The 12474-nt window shown below is 41.2% G+C and overlaps 1 protein-coding gene across 1 annotated transcript; it reads right to left on the reverse strand.

Annotated features, from left to right (window-relative positions):
* Positions 1 to 2198: 2198 nt before the first annotated feature.
* Positions 2199 to 5507, reverse strand: LOC5518019. The gene is made up of 2 exons (XM_032362605.2): positions 4642 to 5507; positions 2199 to 3503 (listed from the first exon to the last, which is right to left on the reverse strand). Exons 1-2 carry the CDS (start codon positions 5359 to 5361, stop codon positions 3306 to 3308), a joined length of 918 nt encoding a protein of 305 aa, XP_032218496.2. The 5' UTR covers positions 5362 to 5507; the 3' UTR covers positions 2199 to 3305.
* Between the last annotated feature and the right edge of the window lie 6967 nt (positions 5508 to 12474).

Below are 12474 nucleotides of genomic sequence, written 5' to 3' on the forward strand. Positions count from 1 at the left end.
AATAAGAATAATATAAAAGTACAGGAAAATCACCTCCTTTTCAGAGTTTTGTCGATTCCCTACACTAAAGGTGGACATTTGGGCGCTTGTGTTTCGCAACATGTGCACCTACCCTCATCCGCCACTTGTAGACCAACTCCCAAGCATGCTAGTATTGCCGTAGCGATTAAGAGTTTGCACAAGTAGCAGGCTTTTTTAGACTAACAAGAGTCAATCAATTGTGAAATCTGTGTTAGTGTAGTGTAAGTACAGTAGTAAGTTTGTTTCCGTTTACTTTATTCTCGGTCCTTTTTTTTCATTGTTATCAGTCTTCAATTGAACAGTATGTCATTTCCTTTATAAAAAAGACAAATCCTTTTGAAAAAATGCAAACAAAATTTGAACAGCTGACACGTGCATTCCAGCCTTTATTAGTTGTTTGTCGCAGAGTGGGGTCCATAGTAATAATTCTTTGACCACTGGATTAATAAAGTTCAAATCGACATCCTTAGCTCTCAAGAGCTTTTCATACGAAGAAAACGTTGTCGTTTTTGGGGTCTGGTACCGAATCTTAAAAAATGATAAGTAAAAATGATAAGGTAAGGAATAAGGAATATGTTTCTTTATGAAAATTTTCTTGGTATGCTATCAAAATTCACACATTACAAATGTCAACGAAGGAGCCAACCGGAGTAGCACCCGTCTTATGAGCAGGGTCGGTGGGGGGACCGGACCGCTCGGAGCCCCCCTCCCCCTACCCCCTCTGGACACTCCCCTGCGATACTTAAGCCAGCCTTATACGTACGCCTTTATACAAAGTGGGTCACTTCTTATTAGATTATCGTCAAATACTCACTTTTTCATATAATATCTGCGCATGCGCACCCTCCCGTCTCCCAGAATCATCCCACCCCTTGCAATATTTCGTTTCTATGATGTTTTAACTTAAAACATTACTGTAAAAAAAATTTATTTTTAATTTTCTACGATTGCATATGATTTTTCTAAATATGTGTACACAACGGTCAGTTATTGTCTAGTGAAGCTGAATCAAGTTCAGGGCAGGCCTCGGGGCAAATACATCTGTTGATGCATCAGAATGTTTACACAGACTCGGGACGATTTTTTTAAACTATTCGTGCCCAGAATGAAAATGCGAGACTCATTGAAAAGTATAGAGACTCATTAAAAAGTATATATTTATAAGAGGGGGCGACCTGAGTTTTTTTGTGGGCTACGTAAGGTCTCGACAGAACCGCATTTTTGACGTAACACTGATCAGAAGCTATCCCATGCAAGGGTTCGCAGTTCAACAGTCAATATGGGCGATGAGTACGAATCACTTGAGATTTAACTGGAGTAACCGCAATGACTCGGCTACGATTCCACTAGGACAGTTGACAAACCATGTTAATCAGCATATCTGTGTTATAAGGAGAGAGGACAGAAAAGGCGCGCGTCATCTGGATCGCAAGGTCTGAGTCGCAGATACGGTTCTCGCCGAGGTCAAGCCAGAAATTCTTGTCATTATTCCATCAGATAAGCACAACATAATCTAATCACAACAGTTTACCTAACATCGTTCACGCTATGTCAACAGCATGCTTTATTGCGTATTTCTTGGTGCTATTTTCGTCCCCCCTCCTCGCATGAGGTCATGGAGCAACCAGTGTGGTCCTTGTCTGTTCTTTGCATACTTCACAAAAGACAAAAGACTGCCCTAAGTGCGCCTGGACCTACTATCTATACAAGCATTTGGTGGAATTCAGTCGTGAATTTTATTTCAGAGTAGATTATGATCGCGGACGTGAGTGGATTCCGCGCATGCGTTTAATATCGCTGCATGAGAGTGCATTTTCTCACGAGATCTGATCGTGACGCCCCCGGGTTGATAAGAGTACAACATAGCGCTATGGTACGCATCGAACATTTGATCGTACCGCCATCGAACCTCTGATCGTGCCGCCATGTGCACCTGATACCCCTATATACAGTTGCTAATAAGTCAGCGAGGGTTATTCTGGGAAGGAGGTCATTGCTGTCGTCGTGCCCGGCGGATCATATTCGCCTCAGATCACGCACAAAATGACTTTGAGCGGTAATCAGCGTGCTAATGACCTATTGCTTTCAAGATTTAGGGGATTGCTTTACACTCATTGCCATACATATTGCATTTCTCTTATTTTTATGTACCTTTCTCTGACAAAGGTGTGACCGGGTTCTATTTCAAGGGAAGCCAATTTAATAGAAGTTCATCATAGCATAGCCTGTGGCCATTTGATAACGAGAGAGTACTAAAGTTACACACACATTGAACTTTCTAAAATAGCTCTCCTAAGCAATACCAGTTCTTTGTCTATTTTGTGTGCAACGAAACACTAACTTTCATGTAAACATACCTGTGAATTGCTAATTAAATTCTTCTTATTTGGGTAACTCAGCATGCCCTTACGATTACATTCTACTAATAAAGTACATAGTACTAATAAAGCTAAACAGAAGATTATAATATCATTGCATCTCTAACAATACAATTGTATGAATACACGAGCTATACCACGTGTTGCTTCAGGGCAGTACCGTCTATAGGGGCCAAAGGCGTGCTCCCGCCGTTTTTCCGCGCTCTACAATTATAAGAAAATGACCAAAAGGAGCGTGATTGTGCCCCAGTTTTCTCAAACACGAACTCGCGCTAATAGGTTTGTACCCGTTTTCGCAGTCACTTACAACTAGACATTGTTGAGTGCGCACCTTTGTAACTGCCAGAGAAAGACAAAGCAAAAAGTACATCCGTACGATTGATTACGATATCTTTAAAGAGTTAAGAATGGGCAATGGGCACGGACAACATCTACTTCTACAACAACACATTTGCAAAGCAACAACGATTTTCAAAATTTATCACTTCAAAACCTAAACTCTTTTATAGCTATCTGAGAAAACTCTACAGAGTTCTGCAATGAGTCAAGTCAAATGACAAATGAAAGCTTGCTCAAGGCAAGTCCATTTTATAGTGTGCGTTCTTGTTTAAAGTCTCTTTTTAGTGCCCCACCCCCAGTACTCCGAGGCCTGTAACGGCGGCCCTGTGCTTTAACATTTTCATATTCTATTTGTTCATGAGAAATTATCTATAAAAAACTGATTATCAAAAACCTGATAATACTGTACTTTCACACTGTTTCTTGCACACAGATCAGCAATCAGCGTACACCTCGTTTATCTACTCTATAAAAGCTTCGTCTTATAAATCTTAATTATTGTCTTTAGCATCTCGAAGAGGATTGTTGTTGCTAAGTCGTCATTCTAGCGGACGTTAGTACTCCATGTTAGCCCGCATGGCAGCGTCCCAGTCTTATGGGAGTCTTGAGCCATGTTTGGGTCGCCTGGGCTCTCAGGATGATTCCAGGAATACGAAGTTTCTGGGCCAACAGGCTTGTGTGATTTTTCCTCTTTCTGCGCTTTGTAACCGCGCGACACACGAGACCTGATGCACATGGACTTACGAACTTTGGGCTGGAGTCCGCCTGTTGAACAATCAGAGTGCAGAGTTTAGCCTTATATACCAATCACAGTGAAGAGTTAAACCTAATGTACCAATCAGAGTGCAGAGTTAAACCTTCAGTGCCAATCAGATTGCAGAGTTAAACCTTCAGTGCCAATCAGAGTGCAGAGTTAAACCTTCAGTGCCAATCAAAGTGCAGAGTTAAACCTTATGTACCAAACAGAGTGCAGAGTTAAACCCTATGTACCAATCAGAATGCAGAGTTAAACCTTATGTACCAATCAGAGTGCAGAGTTAAACCTTATGTACCAATCAGAGTGCAGAGTTAAACCTTATGTACCAATCAGAGTGCAGAGTTAAACCCTATGTACCAATCAGAGTACAGAGTTAAACCTTATGTACCAATCAGAGTGCAGAGTTAAACCCTATGTACCAATCAGAGTACAGAGTTAAATCTTATGTACCAATCAGAGTGCAGAGTTAAACCTTATGTACCAATCAGAGTGCAGAGTTAAACCTTATGTAATAATCAGAGTGCACGGTTAAACCTTATGTACCAATCAGAGTGCAGAGTTAAACCTTATGTACCAATCAGAGTGCAGAGTTAAACCTTATGTACCAATCAGAGTGCAGAGTTAAACCTTATGTAATAATCAGAGTGCAGAGTTAAACCTTATGTACCAATCAGAGTGCAGAGTTAAACCTTATGTACCAATCAGAGTGCAGAGTTAAACCTTATGTACCAATCAGAGTGCAGAGTTAAACCTTATGTAATAATCAGAGTGCAGAGTTAAACCTTATGTACCAATCAGAGTGCAGAGTTAAACCTTATGTACCAATCAGAGTGCAAAGTTAAACCTTATGTACCAATCAGAGTACAGAGTTAAACCTTCAGTGCCAATCAGAGTGCAGAATTAAACCTTATGTACCAATCAGAGTACTGGGTAAATTAGTAGAAAGCAAAACAAAGCACAGTGCTGAAGAAAAAGACTCGGTTTGGATCGATATAAAAACCAAAAACAATTATCTCATCAGTCGCAACCAGCTAAATCCCAGTCGAACTGATTCGTTAACAATTCTCTTAATCACGAAAAATCTACCACCCAATAGAAGAAATCTTTTGCTAATCAGACAACAAGTTGGATGTAGCTGGTACTGACCTGCAGTACGCATGCGTGGCCTTGCTGCTTGAGCTCCATGCAAATGTTGACGGTAGAGACACAGAACATGTTAGCGGGACAACTCCCTGCGTCACAGCTCATGTGCGGTACGCACACACCAGACCGACGCGCACAGTTGGACGACCCGCTACACTTCCGCCTCAGTCGCACCACCACAGAAGCCTGCCTTGGGTCGAACAGGAGCCCACAGAACTCTGTAAACTTACAGTCATCATGAGCCACACATAGTCTGCGGTCACCATTATGAGTGCTGTTACCGAGCGTGCGCAGACAAACACGTGTCATATTGTGACAGTACTGTCCGGATTGGCAGTCCTGGTCCAGCTGGCAGTAGAACCCTCGCGACTGGACGCAACCGAAGAAGTCATGGCAGTACTCGGCGCTCGTGCAGTTTGCGTCGCTGGTGCACTGTCTGTGAGAAGTCTTTCTGGTCACGCTGGTAGGGATTTGCGGAATCTCCAGACAGAAATTCCAAATTTTATGGCAGTATTTATTCCCAGAGCAATCGTCGTCCGACTTGCAACTGACAAGGGAGGAGGCCCTTGTAGTCACAACAGGTAGAATGGGAGTTGGTAAGCACATGTTGAATTTCTCGTGGCAGTACTCGCCCGGTCCGCACGGGCACTGACGCGACTGGGCGCGAGGGGCCGCTGCTGCTTTGAGGGGAACATTTGCTTGTTTCAAGCAGAGTCCCAGCATCTTGTTGCAGTCCTGGTGTGGCCCGCATTGCGATCTTGATTGACAGCGGACCTGGGTGGATTAACAGTAGAAACTGCGTTACTGTACACGTACATATCACAGCGACTAAAAGGCGCGTACCCAGGATTGGTTGAGGGGGTGCACAGTCATAGATATCATATGGATAAAAGCATAAGATTCGAAGATTCCTAAATAAGAAATAACCCACTTTTTGGCTGTCAAGGGGTGATGCGCGCGCACCCTGTGCATCCCCTGTGTACCCGCCTGGCTAGCATGGTCAAGGCATTTGAATCTCATGCTACGAGATGAGTGTATCACGTTGTAATTACGTAATGGGACACGTAACGATCACGCTATGATCGCGTCATAAGTTTTCTTGCAAATAAGCCGATATATTTATAGTTGTAAACAATAATAAAAGAGTGCGTGGTTGATCGACATTCTTTTAAGCCTAGTTTTCACACAAGCGCAAGCACAAGGTATCATTTTTTCCCTTTTTCTTGTGCTTGCGTTTGGTTGTGCGATGTGAAAACCGAACACAAGGAAGATAAAAGATGAATGGCAAATTTATTATTCATGTCATGTGACTAAACATGCAAATGAAATCCCGACCTTCTTCAAACTACAGTTTTAGGAAAAGTTTAGCGAAATTGTAAGAGCGTATCTGGTCCTATATAACAAGGAATGCAAGGATTTCAAAGACCGCAAAATGAAGCGACGAAAAGCTTAGTAAGAGTTAACCCAAGAAATGGGGATAAAAGCAAGGTAAATTATTACGGAGACCTCGTGTATTTAAAATGAGGCCCAACGTGCGGGACGAGAAAGGAAATGGCGCCTTTTTCTAAAAAGTAAAATAAGCTACAGCAAACGCTTTTCTATGTCCACCATTATTGGATCGACTCACGGTATGGCATGGCACTAGTGAAATCTGAGTTTGTGCTTGCGCTTATCCACAACTCGTTTTCACTTAAAACAAAACCCTTGTTCTTACGCTTGCGTCACTAGTGAAACCTAGGCTTCAGAATGATGTAAAGGACACCTGATATAACGTAACCTTCCGCTATAAAATAAATTATAATAAGAATAGAAATAAAAAAAATATGTTCTAAATCCATCGATCTGTTTCTTATCGCTTTCCTTTTTTCATTTCACACGATCACCGAATCTAATCAGTTTTCCACTGGCATTCAAAATGTGTCCAAGCATAAAACACGAGATTCTCATTTATTACATGGCAGTGTTTTAGACTTATCGACTTGCCAATCATATAAAGATAAAAATCTTAGACAGAGGGGAGACACAGGGAAGATAGGGGAACTTCCCCTTTAGATAAGGACGAGCCCAGACCACAAGCCCGCACCAGCCCTGACATAGCTACATCTCTGGGGTGAGCGGTACGGGCTACCTTTTCCATAGACTCTTTTTGCCTTTTTCAACCCATGGAATTAAATTGTTCGGATGATGCTATTTCTTCATAGAATGTGTGGTTTAGAGGTTTGGGGTAGAATCACTGGCGGTACTGTGTAATTCTTTTAATTATTGTTAAATAGATATTAATCATTAATGTTATTAATATCTCATCATTGTCATTATTTGATTAGATGGTGTCAATGCTTTGATTAAACGTCATAGGCTGACTACGACCTCCTTAAAAAAGGTCAATCAACTACTGCTTCGTTATTGTTTTTCATTGAAAATGCAGCGGTTTATTCCCAAGGAAGCTTCAAAATAATAATCTACAAATGAACTTGATATGTTATTGACGATATTTGATTGAAAATATCTTTGTTACCTACTAGAATTAGCCGATGGAATGGATGCTTGCCATTGCCATTGAGTGGGAGCATAAAATAGCGGCGTGATTGCCCTTTTTTTAAGGTCACGGAAATATCGCAATCCCTGAATGGAAAAGAAACACGTCCTCTGCTTCCGCTTTTGCTTCCTATTGCCGGGAGGAGCCCTAGCGGCATGTTCTTAGCCAATAGCATGCCGCACAGCCGCCTCAGAAACGACCAATCAAATCCCACCGCCAGCCATCTTTAAGAGGCAAATTTCTCTCTAAAACTAAACGGCAAACGGCGTGTGTTGAAATCGGCAATCGCATTCTTTGAATTGTTTGCCAAAGGCGCTATCCTTTTTTGTCAACCAAAATGCAACGGCAGCGTACGTAACCAAGAGTTCTTTTTCAAATAATTTGAAGTATAGGGAAAACAGACAAAACAAAAGTCGAAAGATTCCAACGTTTCGGACTTTACTTGCAGTCCTTCGGTAGGGAGGCTACTAAAACCTACCATGTCGTATCGTTTTTTTTTTTTGCGGTTTGTTGTCTGTTTAAGATCCACAGGGAGCTAAACGCCGAGGTTTACTGAAATAATTAGAACGCAACGGGGTTTTCTTTACTGCAATGTAAAAAATAATAATACAATTATAGTAAATAGTGAATTGAGTGAATCAAGTCCAAATATCGAATAAAATCTTTTCAAGCAAACTTTTTAACATTTTTAACGTCAAGTTCTTAACACAATCTTGATGCAATTATTCATCATCGTGTATACCAGTAACATCTGTAAATAGTTTATAATTCCGTATGATATTTTTAAAGACTTCATTGGATTTAATTATCTAAGTCAATTGATGAATCGGCAACTCGACCTGTCTTCGGGAACGGACATCAGTTTACCAGATGTTATTCGTTCTCACCAATAAAAAACTCGCCTTTCGTACGATTTATCCTTATAAAAAGAACGATTTGAAACTATTAATATAATTTTCTTCAAAAAATATAATTACGGAACTTCTGATAACAGGTTTTAGAAAGATGAAGAAATGATGTAGACACATTGCGCATGAATTCGTGATTTTAGCCAACTTGACCAAAACACGGCATCTAAAAAAGTAACTAATCGAAAAAACGCGTTTTTTGATAAAAATAACCTGGTTTTAAAACAAAATGAAAATACCAAAGCATTATTGATAAAAGAAAAAAGATTTGTTAAACTTATTCAAAAAGCAATACTTTAAGTGCCATACTTTTGTGAGTTTGTTGATGCGCATATGGCGATTGCGTTAGCACCTTTTAGCAGTCGGTGTGTGTTCTGAGAGGAGAGTTGTATCGTTTCACAACGATATCTGTCTAGTACGAGCACGCAGGAAAAAACCCCACGATGTTTCGTATTTGAAAAAGTAATAAAAACGCTCCCAAAGCACATGAAACACATTGATTCCCAAATCTTAAATTTTTGTCCCGAAGAACTGCTTTCTTTGCAAAACAACGAATAATGTGGTACTTATAGTTTATGACTAATTGTGATCGCTGTAGACCAGAAGGTTTTGAAACACAACGCTAATTGCGCTGTAAAAAGCAGCAAATATGTTCATCTTTGAGTTTCCTAAGCTTTTCTCGCGTTTTTTCCACACACTACTATCTGTAATGAAAAGGCTGCGTTTTCTATTCCCCTTGTTGGAAGGCGACAGCTATTGCTATACCACTAGTGTTTATCACTCCCCGGTCTCGCATTCCCTCTGAGCGCGCGTTTCATAACGGCACACCCTATATCACTTGTTCACATACCGTTTTGGATGTTGCCTTGTTCCAGTAGCTTGCCTTCAGCACAATAAGCAGCGTCAGCAGCTGGGCCATTCTCGAATAGCTCATTCTAGAATCTCTCTTGGCGATCACTGATGGTCACAATCTGTTTCTTGTTGATAAGCAAGTTTTACGCGTTGCGATGGCCTGGTCTGATTTGCCTTGTGTGGTATGGCCTTTTATAAGCTCCCAGTACTGCATTCCATACCTTGAATGCGGTGACCTAGCAAGATACCCGGCTGACGACCTCAGAGCTGCGAGCGTTGAGCCCTCACGGCCACTGCTACTGGCTCTTTGACATGCCGCCTTAATTACACCCGCAATCATCGAAATGATTCGGGCGAAAAACTGCGGGTTTTCGGCCCGGGGGAACCCGCAGGCCACTCTCAAGGCACAATTTGTATTCTTTCTCACAGGTACTGTAAACATGTTGCATTTGATGTGTGTTTTTGGGTGGTGTCATGGTGATAGGTCCCCTTCGCGCTTCTGATTGTTGATTGTGGATGATCACGTCATCCGAGGGGCGCGGGTCGTGGCGCGATGTTCATCCGCTGGCTACTGTCAACGCGGGAGCACACTCATTTTGAATTTCGCGAGTGGTGTTCGAGTCAAGGCGCACATAATGACACTCCGGTATGTTTAGCTCGGGGCGTGTTTGACTGTGTGTGCGTCTACAGCAGTCAAAACCAGAGGGGATATCCCATATGGAAAGCATGCTGCAATAATATATTTGAGACATGACCGGATAGTTTCAAAATTTGATTACATTCTAAGCACGGAGACTATGTATTACTAATGATTTTGTTGTACAAGTAATTCTTGATTAGGTTTATTACTATCAGCCCGAAAAAGAATTTGAAAAGGCTTCTTAATCCCTTTAGATATTCTTTGTTAACCGATAGTTGGAGCTTAGTTCTCAAAAGAATTTTTCGTTCACAACATATGTTCAATATATGAAGTAAGAGTTATCTATCGTATATCATTTCGTCGATTGTTTTTATTTTATTTTATTTTATTTATTTATTTTACTTCGCCATAAACAACAACACAAAACCTAAAAAAAAACGAAACACAGGCCGGGGACCCACTACAGACTTGGCCAATTACAGTGGTCCCCTCCCATTAAAACATATATAAATTAAAAGTTAATAGCAGTACGTGGGCACACAGATGAGACCACGCGCTTCATTTCACTTAGGGCACACGGACTTCCAGGTCCTTGGATCCTCGGATTAAATACATTAGAACGTGCATCTGTATAATAACTCATCAAAATGCGTCTGAACGAGCTAAGTGTGATTTTCAAGTCTCGTTTAATAATATATTGTATAATAATAGTTGTATAATAATAGTATCTACTATTTAACAAGCTTACTGGGGACGCAGCATCTTGGGAAACAGTAACAAAAATAGCTATTTTTGCTTCTCGGTATACTGTATACCTCACTGGGAATGATAAAAGGGCCTGATACACTGGCCAATCCACTCTAAGATTAGCTTATTTTTTATAGTCTTTTCTTCTCCCTGTGGATGTCTTCTGTCATTTGTGTTACGTGTCACATAACGTCATCACATAGACGCATGCACCACAGTGATGTCATGGTATAAGGGTAGGGATGTGCGTGTACAGGGTTTTGCTACCTTTTATTCACAAGGCCAACAGGAGGATAAACAGGATGCGGTCACATGGTCTGGCAAATACTGACGTCTTCAGGTTCTCAATCCAATTCAAGGCTTTAGGGCGTGACATCGTAACGTGTCAGATTTATATCAATCAAGGAGCAATCTGTAATTACTTTATTTTATCCCCATCCATAACATTCCGGTACAACGCACGCTTCCATGGCCACATTGACAATTTCGTAAGCCAATAAGGGTGGGAGAATTGTGCTCTCAGATTGTCATCAGCGTTACTAGCCAACAAGCAAGGCGAAGCCTCAGTGCACATCGGAACACGATGAAATCTTCGTAGTTATCGGTTTATCTCGCATTCTAATTGGCCATGGCAGTCGTGAAATATTTATAACCAAAGTTTGATGCAACATTCCTTTCTTCTCAAATTAAACACAGACACGAAATATCGGACTATGAATTTTCTTTCCAAACATTTTGGCTTGTTGCACCTAATAAGTGCATAACCGAAATATTATTATATAACTGAGTAAAGCAAATGATATTGACGACGAATGACGTCACCATAAAAAAATATGAAAAGCCTGGATACCGCTGACAAGACACAGCGGTGTTTCACTTTGACGGGCTGTAAAAAAACTGATATAGTGCTCGTAGAATTATAGGACAATGATCGCATGCTCGCGCATTTTTTGGCCCTGATAGCAAATCTCGCTCCCGTTACCTTTTGAGTGAGGGGCAAAATCGCCCCTCATATCGATTCCCCCAGAGCGGTAGGTACGTTACATATGATATTATATATTGTCCTCAAATGAAATTCTATTGTTCTTTGGACGTTCTTTTCTCTATTCGTACCTACGTATCATACATAACGTACCTACCGCCAGAGCTCTGTATCTTTAGTAGACGGGCACAAAGATTGCGGGCTTTAGGGACAAGATTGCCGTGAAAGCATTGTACATTTTGCGTGGCTCGAAATATTGCTATCGGAAAAAGGTCACTCGTTTATTCGTTTACAGCTGACGCGAATCTATGAAAAAAAAAAACAAGGCGACGACATTAATGGGGGGGCAATAACCAGGTTCCTAGCCCTATCTTATACGGGCCTGCGGTAGTGGCCTGACAGAACTTTGTATATAGCTGTAAAGTTCTCCTGTTTGGGATCTTCAAAGAACTGGTGTGACAGACCACAAATACAATCTTAGATCTGGTTCGCAGTCGAGCCACGCCGCCCTGGGTAGAACCGATAGGTTCAATAACTTCATAATTGTAAAATATCAGTGACCATTGTGTATAATTGCTATTATCAGTCGCTATTACTGTTGCTGACAACATGTAATTAAAAAAAATATTGATTGATTAATTGATAACGCCACGCACAGCTCGCTGAAGTCGCTAGCGTCTCTTAGTGAAAAAATGTCGCCATCATATACATCAGGGTGTGACCAATGTCCTCACTTACGCACGTGCAAATGTCAGCGTATGTTCTCAGAGACGACCTAATCAACCCATTGATCCCTGACTACTTTTTGGCTAAATTTACAAAAAAATTAGACCGAAAACAGATACCCTCCCCCTAATTTCGGTACGGTTTTTTTAAAACTCGTCAAAGTGAGATACCACTGTACCTCAGACTAGTCCCCAGTCGTTAATTAATAAATGAAAGTACGGAAGATAGAGCTTCTGAAAGGAAAATGGGGTGCGCAATGGAGTCGGGGAAGGGGAGATGAGGGAACGCAATGGGTTCTCCCTCCCCATAGGATGGGGGGTGGGGAGTATATTATCTCTTGAACTTGAATCCACGCGAAGTATATTCAAGCCCCCTCTATAGCAAAAGTGCATTGTCGAGTATTACAAAGTGCGTCGAGTATGACAAAGTGCGTCGAGTATTACAA

The sequence above is a fragment of the Nematostella vectensis genome, chromosome 13 (genome assembly GCF_932526225.1).
Source record: "Nematostella vectensis chromosome 13, jaNemVect1.1, whole genome shotgun sequence".
Classification (NCBI taxonomy): domain Eukaryota; kingdom Metazoa; phylum Cnidaria; class Anthozoa; order Actiniaria; family Edwardsiidae; genus Nematostella; species Nematostella vectensis.